Source organism: Rhinopithecus roxellana, chromosome 13 (assembly GCF_007565055.1).
Source record: "Rhinopithecus roxellana isolate Shanxi Qingling chromosome 13, ASM756505v1, whole genome shotgun sequence".
Lineage (NCBI taxonomy): Eukaryota > Metazoa > Chordata > Mammalia > Primates > Cercopithecidae > Rhinopithecus > Rhinopithecus roxellana.
The window spans coordinates 20,548,047-20,567,247 of NC_044561.1; the positions used below are offsets into that span (position 1 = coordinate 20,548,047).

General features: G+C 42.4%; 1 protein-coding gene across 6 annotated transcripts in view; it reads right to left on the reverse strand.

The window, feature by feature from the left end:
- Positions 1-19,201, reverse strand: part of MTMR3 (myotubularin related protein 3) — a 143,405-nt gene that overhangs the window by 15,042 nt on the left and 109,162 nt on the right. For all 6 annotated transcript variants that reach the window (XM_030914145.1, XM_030914143.1, XM_030914144.1 and 3 more), the window contains 7 exons: positions 17,172-17,268; positions 13,368-13,481; positions 9,035-9,240; positions 8,028-8,159; positions 6,935-7,046; positions 3,218-3,413; positions 2,233-2,418 (listed from right to left, as the gene is read on the reverse strand). In XM_030914145.1, coding sequence (XP_030770005.1) covers positions 2,233-2,418; positions 3,218-3,413; positions 6,935-7,046; positions 8,028-8,159; positions 9,035-9,240; positions 13,368-13,481; positions 17,172-17,268 — 1,043 coding nt within the window. The remainder of the gene's footprint in view (positions 1-2,232; positions 2,419-3,217; positions 3,414-6,934; positions 7,047-8,027; positions 8,160-9,034; positions 9,241-13,367; positions 13,482-17,171; positions 17,269-19,201) is intronic.

The following is a 19,201-nucleotide window of genomic DNA, read 5'->3' on the forward strand; positions in this document are numbered from 1 at the left end:
GGGAGGGAAGGAAGGAGGAAGGGAGGGAGGGAGGGAAGGAAGGAAGAAGGGAGGGAGGGAGGGAAGAAGGGAGGGAGGGAGGGAAGAAGGGAGGGAGGGAGGGAAGGAGGGAAGGATGAAGAGAGGGAAGAGAGGGAAGAAAGGAGGGAGAAAAGGAAGGAGGAAAGGAGGGAGGGAAGGAGGGAAGGAAGAAGGGAGGCAGGGAGGAAGGGAGGGAGGGAGGAAGGCAGGGAGGGAGGGAGGAAGGCAGGGAGGAAGGCAGGGAGGAAGGAGACTTGATGATGACAAAGAATTTTGCCCCAAACAAAAGGAGGGATGGAAATACCATATGGTGAGAGAGAAGACTTCTGGAAGATCAAGTTTGAAAGATCAAGTTTTATGGTGAGGAAACACAGAAATCAAGAATTAAGTTTTGGACAGGCACGGTGACTCATGCCTGTAATACCAGCATTTTGGGAGGCCGGGGTGGGAGGATATTGTTTGAGCCCAGGTGTTTGAGACCTGCCTGGGCAACAAAGCAAAACCCCATCTCTTAGAAAAAAATAAAATAAAATTTAAAAACATCAGCCAGGCACAGTGGTGCACACCTGCAGTCCCAGCTACTCAGGAAACTAAGGCAAGAAGATCACTTGATCCTGGGAGTTCAAGGCTGCAGTGAGCTGTGTTTGCGCCACTATACTCCAGCCTGGGTGACAGAGTGAGATGCTGTCTCCAAAAAGAAGAATCAAGTTTTGAATTTATTAAGTCTGAAATAACATTAAGACAGCCAAGTAGAGACACCTAGTAGTCACAGATAGGTACGTGAGTCTCAAATGACGAGGTCTAGGCTGAAGGTGTATAAATGTGGGACTCTTCAGCACACCATCTGTAGATGGCAATTAAAGCCACTAGAATGGATGAAATACTTAGAAGTGTAGATGGCGAAGCAGCCTGGAGGCTGAGCAATGGGGCATTCCAACATTTAGAACTGGGGAGAGGAGGCTGGGTGTCGAAGCTTACGCCTGTAATTCTTTGGGCAACCAAGGTGGGAGGATCACTTATCAGGAGGTTTGAGACCAGCCTGAGCAACACAGCGAGACTCCATGTCTATTTACAAAAAAATTTTTAAAAACTAGCCAGGCATGTTGGAATGTGCCTGTGGTCCCAGCTACTGGGGAGGCTGAGGTGGGAGAATCCCTTGATCCCAGGAGTTTGAGGATGCAGTGAGTTATGATCACACTGCTGCCCTCCAGTCTGGGTGACACAGTGAGACACTATCTCAAAAAAAAAAAAAAGGAACTGGAGGGATTAAGAGGAATCAGCAAAGGAGGCAGAAACAACCCAGTAAGGTAAAAGGAGAACTAAGAGCAAGGAAGTACTAGAAGTCAACTGAAGAAAGCATTTCAAGGGAGGGGTTAAACTGTGCCAAACGGTAATGATGGATCAAAGAGATGAAGACTGAGAACTTATCACTGGATTGGTGACATGAAGGTCACTGGTCATTTTAACAAGAGCAGCTTTGGTAAAGCAGTAGGGTGAATGCCTGATTGAAGTGGGTTTAAGAGAGAATGGAAAGAGGAATTTGAGATAGCAAGAGTAGAAAACTTGAGGAGCTCTGCTATAAAGGGGAATAACAGCAATGGGATGATTGCTAGAGGTAAACAGTTAGAGGTAAATGCAGGACCAAGAATGGGTTTTGAAAAATGAGACACACTACACATTTTAAGCCGAAGCCCATGTCTGGTAGAGAGGGAAACGCAGTGATGCAGAAGGCAGAGAGGAGAAATGCTGGAGCCAGCCAGTGCAGCAGATGAGAGGAGATGAGAGCTGGTATACAAATGGACAGAGGGGGCTGGAAGAGGGCAGGGATAGTGAACCCTCCAACAAAGGAGAGGGTGCAGAGAGTGTGAGACAGACATAGGGGTCTGGTAGACAGACTGGAGGGAGCACGGTCCAGACATTCTGATTGCTTCTGTTTCTAACTGCTATTTAGGGTTTCTACCATCCCTTTAAAAATAAGTTTAAAAATAACACAAGGACTTCATGCAAACCTGGTATACCTGGATTTTCTCTTTTTGAAAAATAGCAAAACTATTAAAAAACAAAAAACAAAAAAAAACAGTAACAGGAAAAAAAAATCACCTCTATTAAATTCTGCAAGAGGCAGCACAGTTTCATGTGAGAACTGGCCCACTAACATTTGTACTGACCCTCCTTCAAATCGAGAACATCCCCAAAAATGAAGAAACTCACAAGGAATGCTTCATTGAACTCAAAAGAGCAAGGAAATTGCCTCTGAAGCTGATGAACACAGTCAAGCCACTGCAGAAACACCGGGCAACGTTCATTCAGATCATCCGAGTTCTCCCCATGACCACACCGGTCAGCAAATTTATGGCCAAAATCCAGCCACTCCATTTCCACGAGGACCTGGAAACCCTGCAGGGAAGCATCCAGGAGAGACCATTTGTGCTAGACTATCCAGACTGTGACAGTCCTAAGCCTGGTGTCACAGAAAGCAATCCCCTCTAACAGCCTCCCAGAAAGCCCACGTGGCCTTGCCCTTTGGTGGAAGGCTCTAACCCTGATGAGGCACATGCTTAGGGAAATTTCCCAATTCTCTGAACTCCATTCCATGATCACTGAAATGGTACTGATTGCGTTTAAGCCTTTCTTGAATGTGTATTTTTAGCCTCTTGTGTTCACTATATAAAAGCCACACTTGTCCCCTAAATTTCTCTTTTAACATTTCTTCCTCTGGTGTTATACTTACAAAGTCAAGTTTGTAAAATCCTTCTACACCCCAGGTTTAATAAATATTTGCGTATATTTTAGGGTACTTTATGATTTTTCTTTCATCTTTAACCCAACAGATGGTTATTTCAGGTAGAGCTGCTTCTCCACAGAACACTCTGTGTTAACATCTAGCATGCCAAGATCCTTTTACAGACGCCTTATTTTCCTGAGGTAGCTAAAAACTTTTACAAGTAGACAGACTGCAAAGGAAAATGTGTCTATATTCTCAATACCTTGTTACCCATCATCTGCCCTATTTTAAGAGGTGCAAGAACTGTGGGAGGAACCACCATAATTTAGCTCATGGTATAAAGGAACAATGATCAAAACAGAAATTTCACTTTCTTTAACCTAATCACCACTCCCAAAAACTGGCATCACTCCTGAGATGTCTCCCCAGCTCATCCTGAAGTACCAACCCCTCCCATTTGGATGCGCTCACCTCTATGGTTCGGTAATAAGGGTCCAGCAAGAGCTTAGCCAATGCCACAATCTGGGGGGTGCGGTCCCAGCCATCTGAGCAGTGCACTAGCACCGGCCGCTGATCCTGATCCACAGCATGCACTACCAGAAGCGCTGATTTCAGAAGCACAGACAAGTGATGGAGCCATTTTGTGCTTTCAAGAGCTGATAGCCAACTATAAAAACAGGAGAGGATTAGAAAATGCTGATATTTATGATTTACTGCATCATGCTCAATGATTGTCAAATTAAAAAGTAATTCCCAAAGATTTCTCTCGCCAAATACAACACTGCCAAAACAAAAAAAATCTGTGTGTTCATAAAGCATGTCTCAGGATGAGGCCCAAGCCCTACTATACAATAGAGAAGAGCCTTAGACATAGGGGCTACAATTAATAGGACCACCTTTTGTTCTAAAATCTGTATGTATGATTTTCCAGACAAAATATTTGACATTTTTCAGTCCATGGTATAAGGAAAGTGGCTCTTTCTGGAATCTTCTCCTGAATAAAATGTAGCCACTTCTGAGATGTAAAACAGACGATATTTAATCACCAGCAACTATGCCCAACAAGTTCTCAAAAAAAAAAGAAAAACTCAAAAATACAAAAATATCTATGAGACATAAGCTGGATGCCGTATACAAGAATGGTACACACAACACTGCCTATGACCCAGACTGTAACACCTACCACTGTTTAATTCTTTAATGTTTACTAAAACCAGACGGGCCCAATCTGATAATTTATTCTCATACAAATTAGTACACCAATGGCCACACACTGTTGCTGGGCTTAACACAGACTGGATTCAGCAGGGATCTAGAACTTTTTTTTGAAAGACCTTTAGGGGCTGGGCGCAATGGCTCATGCCTATAATCCCAGCACTTTGGGAGGCTGAGGTAGGCGGATCACTTGAGGTCAGGAGTTCCAGACCGGTCTGGCCAACATGGTAAAACCCCGTCTCTATTAAAAATACAAATATTAGCTGGGCGTAGTGGCGCATGCCTATAATCTCAGCTACTCAGGAGGCTGAGGCAGGTGAAATGGCTTGAACCCGGGAGGTGGAGGTTGCAGTGAGCTGAGATTGGGCCGCTGCATTCCAGCCTGGAGGACAGAGCGAGACTCCATCTCATTTTAGGAGCATCAGATAGCAACTGCTGCCCCTTGGGAGTAATCACAAGCTAATCACACTTGCTTTTTAAACTGTGTTGACATTTTGTTTCTTGTGCTTTCCCTCACCCCTCCCAATCCCTAAGAAAGAGTTCTGATTTTTCCCAAATGTGATCAGATTTGTAGTTAAGATCACAAGTCAAGCCTTTCAAACACTGAGTCAGAGGAAGAAACAAACACTTCTGTCAGGGGACTCTGGGAAGGCTATAAAGGCCTACTAAACCCTGTGGAATAAGTATGAATTTTTGGCACAGTCTAAGGAGGTGAGGGTCTTTCCAGGCAGACAACAGAATGCAGTGCATAAGTACTGGTTGTATATGGATTTGTTTGGACTACCAACCAGACTGTGACTCCTCAGATGGCTAACACTATGTCTCAGTCATAACTGTACCCCCAGCACAGTGCCTAGCATACAGCAGGGAGTCCCACTGTTTAATGAATTGTAAGTCTGTTACTGGTAAAAATCCAATCTTAAGACTTTCTATCTCCTAGTAGGTACCCGAGAAACATTTTTTTCCTGAAGGATCAATTGTTTATTTTCATTCCTCACATATTCTTGAAAGGAACTAAAAGATAAGGGTTAGGAGAACAAACACTAAATTATCTCCTAGCACCTGAAGAAATGGTAAACAAGAGAACCAGTGTGAGGTTCTTTTGAACCTAACTAAACTATTATTTAATACCAGTTGGTGTTGTCTGTGACTAACGAAGCTGTACTCCAAAATCTGCCAGCCAAGGAGGGGCTGCTGGGAGACTCCCCAATTCCCTTGTCCTATTCTCAACCTGCACTAGAAGCCTACCATTCCCTCATCCTCCACAGCCCCAAACACAGGCCACGGGGCCTAATTACAGCTGCCCATCACTGCTACAGCTGCTTTTTTTTTTTTTTTTTTTTTTTGAGACGGAGTCTCGCTCTGTCGCCCGGGCTGGAGTGCAGTGGCCAGATCTCAGCTCACTGCAAGCTCCGCCTCCCGGGTTTACGCCATTCTCCTGCCTCAGCCTCCGGAGTAGCTGGGACTACAGGCGCCCGCCACCTCGCCCGGCTAGTTTTTTTTTTTTGTATTTTTTAGTAGAGACGGGGTTTCACTGTGTTAGCCAGGATGGTCTCGATCTCCTGACCTCGTGATCTGCCCGTCTCGGCCTCCCAAAGTGCTGGGATTACAGGCTTGAGCCACCGTGCCCGGCCGACAGCTGCTTTTTATCCATGAGGGAGACTTCAGTGCAGCACGATTTGCTGCCAAATGCATAAAAGCATTACTTTTAATAAAATCCCCAAGACATTTATGTGGACCAGATGAGGGCTAATTATATCTTTTTGACTCTGATAGTTAAGAATTTTAACATATGGAGGGTATTAGAGATCATGTATTGTTGATTACATCTCTTTCATCTTATAGTCAGGAAAATTGAGATCTACAGTAGTTAACCCCTTGGCCAAGGTTACACAGTTCGTGGCCGATCTCCTGGGTCCCTAGCCAGGCTCCTTCTACATACCACGCTAGGGAAGAAAGTGCTGCTAGCTGGGACCTGGAACTGTGTAGCAAATGCAAATGGTTAATCCCCAAAGGAGGTAGCAAGCTCAATTCTCCGGTCAGGCTTTCCCCAAAGGCACTGCTTCATCCTCTGGGCTGATGACAACTATGGTGAATTTAATCATTTGCTACTGGCAGTCAATATAAGTGGTTTAGGCAGCATCTGATTTAATAAATCAAATAAAGAATGCAGGAAAACTTGATGGGATCATGAGATCTACTGAATAGGACCCAGAGAAACAACTATGGGCTCCAGCACAAATACCAGAAAAAAGAAAATTCTGTCTTCTCTGGCACCTATCTCTGGCTTCCTGAAACAGTAAAACAGGACTTTTAAATATTTATTTGTCTATGTTTGTTTTATAGAGCATTCTTCCTAATTTATCTTGTATTCAATCAGTACCCTTGGAGGGGGTATTATTTCACCTTCCTCACTGCAAATGCCAGCCATTCATATTTAATAAGCAGTAAGAATGACAATGTTCTTAGTAAATGAGAATAGTTTAGAAATTGAAAGCAGATGTAAAAGGAACTGACCTAATGGCAAGTTTTAACCCCTTTAGAACATGATGACTAAATTCTGACTTTTCATGATAAAACATCCCAGTTCATAACAGGTTAAGTATCACTATGGGACATCAGAAACTGAAGAATTAAATTACTTTGGGCTAAAAAATGATGTGGAAGGGAAAGGTCCCAGGACCAACCGTAAGGTAATGCTTCTGTTTTGATGCTGAGATTTCTTCTGTGCTGCAGATTTTAAAACCTTTCAAATGGCTGTATTTTCTCCCAACTCTTCCTCTGTGCTGCCACATTTTGGTCCCAGGAAGGAGACACTTACAGAGACTGGTAACTGAAGTTTACCAAGAAACAGAAGGAAAGACTGCTCCAAATTAAATTTTTTTTTCTTTTTTTCCCCCCCTTAGTTCGAGGAAAGAAGAAAACTAATTATTTAAGAGCAATGCAAAATGAAAGCCAAGGCCAAGGACTTACTTTCCCGGATCTGGCATCTGAGTGCACAGCAACCGCAGAGACTGAAAACTCCTCCGAATAGAATGAATGTTTGCCATCCCCATAAACACAACTTCACAGTTTGGGTAATACTCTGGAGAGAGTAACAATAAAGAGAACACAAATATATTGAATTTAAAGCCCACAAGGCCAAATCTAAAAGCAAAGTGGCTATAAAACAAACCCACTGCAGCTTCTGATTAATGAAACTGAAATGTTTTGAAATGCTTAAGTATTAGCCCAATCCTTTATAATAAGAGGAAAACACTGAATTTTAGCTATCTTTTCAAAAAGGGTGAAAACGGAAGGTTAGATTTGTAAAGAAGATAATGACATAAAATAAAAGCTATTATTTTTTAAAAGAAAGGCCTACTTCGATCTCAGTCTGGCTTTACTTCTTGGGCCTTATCTAACTTGTGGCTTTGGAATCTCTTTGAAAGGAACTCAGCAGAACAATGCGTTCTCACATTCAAATTTCACCTTGGTACAGCTGCTTTCAATTTCCAGCTTAGACCACATCTGAACAAAGAGCCTGGTGACTCTGCCTGTGCCAGAGGCACTGAGGGGGGTCCCTCCTTGGTGAAAACTAGCATTCCAACAGTAATGGTGTTACAGCTCAGGACAGAGGTACCTTACTAGGGTTCTATATTTACTGCTTCAATTTTCACCCCAGGTTTTCTAAGGAAAGGCCCTTGAGGAATTTGCTACAAGGCCAGTGATGAGCATACCCTCTGTCAAAGGCAACAAAAAGCTTTAGACGGCTGAGAAATTGAGCCCACTAAAGGAGCAGCTTCCAAACATGAACAGGCCTTATTATGGGGAAGATCTGCTTTCCTTATCACCTAAAAGTTGGCACAAGGAAGGAAGATTATGTGACTTCATTGCACCTCCTCCTCCATTTCTCCTCAGAAAAGAACATACAGTGTTAATCCAGAGAGAAGCTCTGGCACTCTCACGACAGGATGGATGAGGAATATGGCTTGCCACTTATTTCAAATTGAGAACTAAGTCTCAGATGGGCAACGGCTGCAGTCACAAGGAGAAAGGATGGGGAACAAAGCACCATACACCTCACCTGGGCATTCGCAGCCTCCTCCTTTGGCTCGGTTTGCCACAGCAGCTGCATAGGAGCGAGCATCCAAAATCAAAAGCTTCTGCGGTTGGATGGCTAAACTCTCTGCTCCTGAAGCGTTTGACAGAGAAGAATCTAGGGACATGGAGGGGGCATACTAAATGAGCCTGTCTCTCCCAGAACTGTGCAGAATTAGACCCACAAGCACATCTTATGGAAAGGCTCAATAAAATGAAATCCCCTAACCAAAACCCTGATACATAGGACTCTTCTCTTTAGTTTATTTTCTATGTTGTCATCTTAGGAAAGATGAGAAGGATTTATTCTCCAAAACTGACTCCCAAGGTACACATGCGGTTCACACAGTCCAATCTCTTATACTTCTTTTTTTTTTTTTGAGATGGAGGCTCGCGCTGTCGCCCAGGCAGGAGCTCAGTGGTGCCATCTCAGCTCACTGCAAGCTCCGCCTCCTGGGTTCACGCCATTTTCCTGCCTCAGCCTCCCAAGCAGCTGGGACTACAGGCGCCCGCCACTGCGCCCGGCTAATTTTTTGTATTTTTAGTAGAGACGGGGTTTCACATGTTAGCCAGGATGGTCTCGATCTTCTGATCTCGTGATCCGCCCGCCTTGGCCTCCCAAAGTGCTGGGATTACAGGCGTGAGCCACCGTGCCCGGCCAACTTCATTTCTACACCTGTCGTCCTTTCATGAAGCCTGGCATTTCCTGCCATGGTCTGCAGATACTGCAAGTCCCCTATTACATACACACTCCATTTTTGTCACAATGGCAAGAAAGACAACACACACACTAATATCTTGATTGAGGTTTGAAACAAAGGGTTTTCTGATTCTCCACCAAGACCCATGACTCCTCAATCGATCTCATCAAGTGAAGCTCTGCACATTCACTTCTATAAAAGTAAATCTATGTTTTGTAAGGAAAAGGCCATTTCAAGAAAAGGTTCTTAGATGATATAAAAATTATTGCCATGGGTCCAGGGAGCACCTTACCGAACTCCACGTCAGAAAGGTCTCCCCCATTGAGAAAGTCTCGAGAAGTGTTTCTAGTTGACAGCTTGCTGCCACTCGATCGGGAGTCAGAGGCACAAGCTTTGGCTACTGACTGTACCAGATGCTCATCATCTGCATTTCGCCAGCCCCACCAGCTAACCTCTGGCTGTCCACAGCGGGCAATGACAGCTCCATTGCTCTGGTGCCTGTGTGAGGAATAAGAGACAACAACTGTACCCATTCAGATGCTCTCTGTACTCACACAAAATAGATTTTAAGTGCCTTAATGAACAGTCTAATTCTAGGTAAGCGTTAGGTCAGTTTCAAGTCTTCTCAGTATTAAAGAGCGTAGAAATATTACACAACCAACAAGAACAACAAAACCTGTGTGTCTTTCTCAATGATCATAACATCACAGAGATCCCTGTAAAGTTACCAAAAAATGACTAATGGATCAGGCAGCGAGGCTCACATTGCAATCCCAGCACTTTGACAGGCTGAGGCAGGAGGATTGCTTGAGCCCAGGAGTTTCAAGACCAGCCTGAGCAACATAGTGAGAACCCATCTTTATAAAAAAGTTTTTACAAATTAGCCGAGCATGGTAGCACATGCGCAGCTACTCAGGAGGCTGAGGTGGAAGGATCCCTTGAACCCAGAAGGCTGAAGCTGCAGAAAGCTATGATTGTGCTACTGCACTCCAGCACTCCAGCTTGGGTGACAGAGCAAGACCCCATTTCCAAAAAACGCCAAAAAAAGAATATATACTCTTAGCAAAAATAAACATTTGTAACTTAATCTACAGATACTACACTAATTCTGCTACCAAATAGTGAAATCTGCTACCTTTTTAATGCTGAACCAAGAGCCTGCCTCTGGGAATAAAATATTTACCTGGCCCACAGTGAATTGCTTTACAAAAATCCTTTACAAAAAAAAATCCTGAGATTTCATAAGTCACAAACTGCTCTTATAATAGGCAGATAGCTCAATGAGCCAGCTACCTTTCCTAGGGCTCACAGAAAGAGAAGAGCATCAACCTCAGAAAACCATACTCTGACATATCCTTTTCCATTAGACAGACCAGAAATCACAGTCTACTTTAAGGTGCTATTAAAACCCAGACTTTTCCTAATTAGGCAATTTTAACCAATAAAAAGTTAGAAAAATTCTATTACTTGGCAGTAAAGAGCAATAAAGTTCTGATACAGGCTAGAACACTGATGAACCTCAAATATGTTATGCCAAGTGAAAGAAGTCAGTCACAAAAGGCAACTTATTGTATGACAATTTACATGAAGTATCCAGAATAGGCAAATCTATAAAGACGAAAGTAGATTTGTGCGTGTGGTGACTATTATAAACTCTTAGTTACTTAAGGGAGCTTGCCTAATTCTAAGTTGGGGTTACTTATAACGATTATGTTTCTATATAAAACTGAAGCACTCTATGTTTTAGTAGCAGGGGCTTTATCCATTGGACATCTTAATTATTCAGGGCTCGGGTGATTGGGTTGCCCTGTGAATGGGTTTTTTGGGACGATGAAAATGTACTACAATTTGTTTTTAATCCTAAAGCTCACAAATAAATTAAATCTGGCACTAATCAAATTCCACTGAAATCACCAGTTTGCTTGTAGTTTTTAAATCCTCCCTCCCTGGGAGACAAGTAGCTATAAGTACTTGTGTATTGCCAACATGCTCAACTGGCTCACGTGTTGAATGGGGCCAAAACAGAAAAAATCTCAAGGATTCTTTATAAAATGCTTCCTAGAAAATAACAGGCACTGGGCAACCACTGAGCTGAATGACTCCAAACCACGCACAAGAGGCTGGTTGGGCCTTTCCTGAGCATCCTCTTCTTCAATGCTTCCCAGCGGTATCCAAGAGGAGCAGTAGGTGGCGCTCTTCAGCCTGGATCTAGGGTTTTAGGGGCCACTGCGCATTACAGGAGCTATTAGATTTCAACTGGGCTATTGCAATAAACAATTATGTTTTCTGCAGTCTAAAATGCTTCAGACTACATGAAAGATAACTTAAACACTACAGTTAAAAATCACTGAAGGAATGCATTCCTATCACTAACAGAACCAGGCAAAGTATAAAAATTATGATGTCCAACAGATAAAGCCCTCACTACTAAAACCCAGAATGCTTCGGTTTTATATAGAAACATAATTGTTTTAACCCCAACTTAGATTTAGGCAAGCTCCCTTAGGTAACTAGGAGTTTATAATAATCACCACATGCACAAACGAAAAAGTTGTGAACTGCACTACAGATGGGCACCCTTCACACCATCTTGCTGTTGTTACAGCAATCTCTGCCTTCAGTAATAAATCCAATTAAGTGCTCTCTCATCACAGTAGGACAAAGCCCTAATCAAGCACTGGTTCAGCATGGTGCTGTCAAGTAACTGCTGCTGGCAACCTCAGGAATCATGACCCAGTCTACAGACAACTAAATCCAGGAAATGGATGTCAAGAGTCACAGGCATCCTGCCTCCTAGGCTGGCAAAGGAGAGCATGGTGGAGGGTCCCAAACATTCTTCCACATACCCCTTACAAAGCTCCCAAATAATACAGCAACCCAGTTTGGATCTTAGCAATACAAGATACATGTTCTGAGACAGAGTCTAGTTCCAGGAAAACTGCCTGATTTTGCATGGATTACTACACCAAGAACTTTAACTTCTGATCTTTTGAAAGACTTCTCTGAAAAACTGCAAATAAAAATCTTCATTTATATATCCCCTTGTGTCTCTAGAAAAAGGGGGGAAAACCTAGGGTGCATGCCCTCTAGAATAAATTTTAGAAGGGAAAAAAAGGCTTCCATTTTTATTACATTCTAAGAAGTTTTTCTTCAACCAGCCCTCTTAAGTTTCTCTTCCCAAAGGGAGAATTCACCTAAAGCCTCTTATTCTGCAAATGAGAGTACTTTACCCCTTTTGGCCAAAGTCAGCAAGCCCCGCAAATGCCAGGGCTGCTGACCTAACGCAGCTGTTGGCCAGAGCAGCAACTGGCTGCTTTCCTCATTCCAGCTGAGCTGATCATTGATAAGACTCATAAATCCCTTCAGCTTTCACTACTCTCTAGTTCCTGTAGCATCCTTACCACTTGAATGACAGGTAAATTTGGTGACTGACTTTTCTAGGACTGTCTGAAAACAACAGTGATGAGAATTGAGACTGAAAACGTAATGGGTTCCACTGGGCCAAAGCAAATACTTTTCCATCTCTCTCCATTCAGAGTGGGTATCAGAATTTGCCTTTAGTAAACTAAATGAACAAGCTGGTTACCTCTGTAGGAATTCCACAAGGAGACAAATCCCTTCCTACAATCTCAATATTTCAGTGGAATGAAGTTTCTAACTGTAAGCCACTGGATTGGCCCAACTCAGGGAGAGTCCAAAAAGCCGGCAAACTGGGAAAATGAAATGGAGAACGTAAACATTACAAAGAGATGACATCCAAAACATTTCCAGAATAAGAAGGAAGGACTTCTTTAAAATTTAATAGGATTCTGTGAGAACTGAGATATTCCCTGAATTATAAAAGCAGCACTCAAGAGACATAACCTAATCCAAATGTTGGTACAGAAGCTCAGTGTTTATAGGCCCTCATTCAGAACCAGAACATATCTACAAAACAAGAATTATCATTCCCATTGTATTCATTAGGAACAGACTGAAGTCAGTTAGGAAATTTATTCAAGGTGCCTTAGCAAGGAGTGTTAAGAATATACCTGAACTCAGACCTGTGACTCCAAAATCTGTGCTCCATCACATGCCACCATCCCCATCTAGAACTTGCATCCCTTGGCTCTCATGCCTCTGATCACTGAAATCTTCTATCTAGTCATGCCCCAGTCTTCTTCTCTAAATGGTTCCTCTTGAAACAGAGTTCTTCCACATGTCAAAGTTTCAACCACAAAGACAATCACAGCTAACTCAACTCTATATTCCCAATGATCACTTTCAGAGACTCATCTCTCAATCCAAAAGCCCTGCTAATAGCTGAAGCTAAATGCTTAGTAAGCACATTAGCTTCACAGAATGTCAGAAGGATGTTGAAATAGCAAGTCCAGCCACTTTCCAACTAAAACTTCCTTAGCTGTTTCAAATGAACCACCAGCTAGTATTCTGAATGCAGTCAGTACTGATGTGTTACTGGAGAAGCTTTAGCAATAAGGAAGTACAGCCTTGCCTAGCAAGTTCTCTGAACCCTCCCCACCCTCCCCACCCTTCCCAGGTTAGCAGCAGCAGCAGCAGAGGCAGCAGACCATACTGCAGTAGGCAGCAGCACCAGCCCAAGCTGGGACTGGTCCAGTTTAACTTACCTGTAGACGACGGCAGGGATGCGCTTCCAGGACCTGAAACTTGCTACACTTTCTAGTTCTTTGTCAGTGATCCAGGCAGGCACTATGAGCTCTTGAGGATAGCTACCACATAATCTAAAGAGAAGATGAGAAGTGGGGAGAGTCAAGGGGAGATGAGAGGGAGAGAGAAAAGGGGAGAGAGAGACACTAGGTGAGCCAGCATAAGGATGATGATCTCACTGCCACAGAGCCAGTTAAAGGCAATGAGGTGCTTTATTTGAGTTTTGGTCTCCTGAACAGAATGGGTTACCTTAAGTTGTGTTTTGTTTTGTTGCCTTAAATGTTTACTTATGTGTATACAACAAGTGATACTATTTTGGATTGTTCCACTTGATGCTACCTTTTGGCTATCAATGAAAATAAAAGGGAGTCAAGAGTCAGTCTCTTTATCCTTCATTACAACTCTTCTGCTGTAACAAGTACACACATTATTTCTAAATACATGAGCACCCAGTCCAATTACAGAACTGAGTCTGTGTCAGCTCTACCAGACCTTCAAGGAAGGACAAAAGCCCACAATTTCACATTTCCAGAGACTTCGCAGGATTAACTCATTCTTTGATTTGAACCAAAGAGGGTGTCGTCCTTATAGGTAACAGGTGCAGCTATGGGTATGCAAAACCAATACAAGCCAGCCTATTTGCATACACAGCCTCAGTCCCACTGAACCAGGTTAGTAATGTGACTAAGCTATTAATCATAATTTCCATAAAACATACTTCAGAACAAATTATACTTGGGGCTAGGGGGTAAGCTTTCTTTTAATTAGGGAAGATCCTAGCTGCAGTCAAGCTAGTATCCTGGGAAGCAATACTTCCGACACATTTTTACTTACAGGACAATGTCTCTCTCTGGATAATCCAATCTTCTTTTTTCAATAGTGAAGGCAATAAGGCCTTTAATCCAAATCCTAAAACACACAAACTCCACTAACATCACCAACCCCCTGCCCTAGCCTATCCTATACATAGGGGAAAGCACAGAAAAACACAAAATGGCTTGGGTGTTGGGGGTTTTGATCATTTTGCACTAAATCTCTCCTGTTCTCAACTTCCAGAAGATTAAGTCTCAGGAATTTAAAAGCCACTGAACAAAGAGAATGGCTATGACTAAGAGTAGCCATACAAACGTATTCACAAACTCTTCAAAATAAGCTGGAACCCAGTAATGACGGTTAATATCTAACCATGAATCTCATTCCCTTTAGTATGTATTAAACTCAAGAGTAAATTTGGCTCTCACTCTTCCCTTGTAGTAGGAAGAACTTTCAACATCCTATTGTTTCCCACCCGCCCACCTCCTCGTTTTGACTTATGGTGGTGATAACATCCTAAAGACTGGTTCTGAGGTGTAACTGGTAAACTCCTTGGGACAATTTTGCTCTGTTACCTGGGCTAGAGAGCAGTGGAGCGGTCATGGCTCACAGTAGCCTCAACCTTCTGAGCTCAAACAACTCTCCCACTTCAGCCTCCCCAGTAGCTGGGACTACAGAAATGCACCACCATGCCCAGCTAATTTTTTTTTCTTTTTTTGAGACAGAGTCTCGCTCTGTCGCCCACGCTGGAGTGCAGTGGCATAATCTAGGCTCACGACAAGCTCTATCTCCCGGGTTCACGTCATTCTCCTGCCTCAGCCTCCCGAGTAGCTGGGACTACAGGCGTCCGCCACCGCACCCGGCTAATTTTTTGTATTTTTAAGTAGAGATGGGGTTTCGCCGTGTTAGCCAGGATGGTCTTGATCTCCTGACCTCGTGATCCGCCCACCTCAGCCTCCCAAAGTGCTGGGATTAGAGGCATGAGCCCACCGTGCCCAGCCAAATTTTTAAAAAATTTTCTGTAGAGATGAGGTCTCACTCTGTTGCCCAGCCTAGTCTCAAACTCCTGGACTCAATCAATCCTCCTATCTTGGCCTCCCAAGAAGTTAACTTTTAAAATCCATATTAATTAGGGATTATTTTCCAACAACTCTGTCTTAATTCACAGTTTTTTAACTTGATCTAATTTTCTAAACATTCTGTTCACTGTCCTATAGGTACTACACTCCCAGTAGTCAGTTCTTCAGTACCTACTTAGTTGTGGGTAAACAATTTCCAGTACAGGTTACACTCAGGAAAGCCTAATGCATCCACAGGCTCTCTGAGGCCGCACCCTCATCCAGTATTCACCCTCTTTCTTTGCTTTGACTCGTCACTGAGAACAGGCAAAAGTATAAGAAGTCTGCAGCGCCCAACTCTTCAAAACACCCTAGGTTCTTAACTCCCTGGAGAAGGTCCACATTAAGAACTGTCTACAGCAATTAGCTATAGCTTTTCCAGTGAAAACTGAAACACTCTGATAGCTAGCCACAAATAGACCAGGAAAATGGCTATCATAATTTGAGACAGCTAAGAGGACCACAGAATGATCAGTGATGCAGGGAAAGGTAGGAGAAGGATATATTTAAAGATTTAAGATATTTAACTATCCTGGACACTTTTGTTTTATAGAAATTTGGATCACCAAAATCACAGTAGTTAACTGTCCTCCCCCACCAATGCACTTACACATTTTAAGGAAATGGGTAATGGGCTAAATGGTTACATAATTTTTTTTTTTTTTTTTTTTGGAGACAGAGTCTCACTCTATCACCCAGGTTGGAGTACAGTGGTGCAATCTCAGCTCACTACAACCTCCACCTCCCAGGTTCAAGTAATTCTCCTGCCTCAGCCTCCCAAGTAGCTGGGACTACAGGCGTGCACCACCACGCCCAGCTAATTTTTGTATTTTTAGTAGAGACAGGGTTTTGCCACGTTGGCTAGGCTGGTCTCAAACTCCTGACCTCAGCTGATCCGCCTTGGCCTCCCAAAGCGCTGGGATTACAGGTGTGAGCCACCATGCCCAGTAAAATAATGGTTACATTAATATTTAATGGTTAAATGTTCATAGCAGTGAAGTTGGTTTTAGAGCAACATATTAAAGGACAGAATAATACAGATTGAGCATCTTTAATCCAAAAATCTGAAATGCTCCAAAATCCGAAACTTTGAGTGCTGACATAATGCCACAAGTGGAAAATTCCACACCTGACCTCATGCGATGGGTTGCAATCAAGTCACAGTCAAAACTTTTTGTACAAAACATCATGTGAAGTTATTTAAAATATTGTATAAAATTACCTTCCAGCTTTGTGTATAATGTGTGTATGAGACAAAGAATTTTGTGTTTAGACTTGGGTCTCAGGCCCAAGATAATCTCATTATGTTCATGCAAATACTCCAAAACCTGAAAAAAATCCAAAATCTGAAATATTTACAGTCCCAAGAATTTCAGATAAGGGATACTCAACCTATACTTACGTCTATTTCACAGCACTTGGAGTAAAATTACAGTCATAAAAACTAGTTCATAAATGTTCTGTCACTGTTTATGAGACCACTGATCCTATCTCTAATGTGATGCCAAGTGGTGATGAGAAAAATGGTAACTGCCTGCCTACTGGTAAATACAATTTTATCTAGACATGCATGTACCAGAAAAAACAGAGGCCTAAAGGGGGTAGAAGGGAAGGTTCTAGGATCCTGTTAAGTAAGGATCACTTTCCACTCCAATGATAGCAATGGGAACAGAAGGTTCAATAAATACTCTGAAGATCATATGCCTTTAAATTTAATAAATAAAACCATTTCAAAGAAAAACTCTAAGTTCAAATGTTCTGCCACATGAGAATTGTGGTTTCTGCAAAGGCACTGGCTGTGAAACATAGTCCACAGGGACCCATATAACTCACTTGTACTTCTCATTGATGTTGGAAATCCTCCAGGCGTTGTTCATATCAAAACCCATCCTCTCCACCTCGTTTTTAAACCTTGAAGTTACATGCTCCCCTAGAGGCCAAGGATAAACAGCAGAAAGGAAGAAATGAATACCATTTTGCAAAACAGGTGGAATAAAAACAAATATATATTATATATTTTACATATATGGAAATATATATTTTTTACATATATGGAAATATAAATATATTTTGAGACAGAGTTCCACTCTGTCACCCAGGCTGAAGTGCAGTGGTGTGATCTCGGCTCACTGAAACTTCCACCTCCCGGGTTCAAGCGATTCTTGTGCCTCAGCCACCCAAATAGCTAGGATTACAGGTGCATGCCACCATGACTGGCTAATTTTTGCACTTTCAGTAGAGATGGGATTTCACCACATTGGCCAGGCTGGTCTCGAACTCCTGGCCTCATGTGATCCGCCCGCCTCGGTCTCCGAAAGTGCTGGGATTGCAGGCTGAGCCACTGAGCCCAGTCTGTATATTTTTAAACGTAGGAATTCTATAAATAATAAAAGTAACATATTATATAGTTTTAGTTTAGAAAGATCCCTGTAAGGTGAAGATTATAAAGAGGAAAGAAATTAATTCCGATCAAGAGTTATGTTATCTCATCTAATCCTTACAATCAACTCTGAGAACAGGATCACTAAGCTCATTTTACAAAGGATAAAATTAAAACAGAGAAGTTATTATGGCAGGCCTGTCTGGCCCCAAAACCCATGCTCTTGTCCTACAACACTGGCTACTTGCCTACTTCCACACTCAGACTGACAGCACACTTAATAAGAAATAAAATCAATAACAAGATCACCACGAGCAGCAAAACAGATCTATAATTCCTCGCCCAAAACCCTTTGGTTCAAATTTTAGAATCTAAGAGTTTTCCAAACTTTCAAAAGGTAAAACAGTGCATATATTATAACATTAGGCTCACATGCTTAACAAGATCTCCTTAAACAAGTATTAATATTTCTTTCCTGAAAGATATGTATCATTCACACGAGGTGGGATAAATAAAGCAACAAAATAGCCTCATGTCAGCTCAGATCAGGTCCAGCCAAGACACCAAATAGTGAATGAAAAACATTCTGGTTTCCAGAGCCTTTTAGATGATGGAATTGCAGGTTAACAGGTCATGGAATCATAACTGCCAGCCAGGAATCTCAGGAAACACCATACTACTAAGTGCTGATTATTTGCAAGAACAGCCACCCAAGCTGGTATAATCTGGCTATATTTGCCCTAATGAATCTGGTTTTCTCTTCCTTAAGAAAGCAAAACAAAGGTAGAAATGAAGCTAACAAATTCAATAAATCTGAAATAGCTTTCTTCCTTGAAAACATACACAGCCTGAGGTCAGTATGTTATTTTAAAAAATATTAAGCAGTACCTCTAATATACCGTGGTGCAGCTTGTAAAATAAGTGCTAGCAGTGCTGGAAGAAACCACAACAACAAAAGCACAAAACAGACTTCACTTTGGTGATCAAGGTATAAAGCTTTGTTCTCCCTGGGAGAGGAGCTACAGAATAGGAAACAGCAATTACTTGAATGAAAGACAATTCTGTTAAACTACTTTCCCATTTAAACTGCTTTTCTTGAGCTCAAGGTAGGTATTATACGTTTCCTGAAGGAGAGTTATAAAAAGATGAGGTTGAGAGGTACAAGAAGAAATAATAGCTAAATCCATCCCATTCTGGAAAACTTTTAGAAGCAATATAGCAGGCTTGCAAACAGGAAAAAACTATTTGAACTGGGGTGCCATCTATATACAAATTGCAAGGAATATTGACCATCAAGAATACTAGGCCAGACACAGTGCCTCACGCCTGTAATCCCAGCACTTTGGGAGGCTGACGCAGGCAGATTGCTTGAGCCCAGGAGTTCAAGACCAGCCTGGGCAACATGGTGAAACCCCGTCTCTACAAAAATGCAAAAATTAGGTAGTGGTGGTACATGCCTGCAGTCCCAGCTACTTGAGAGGCT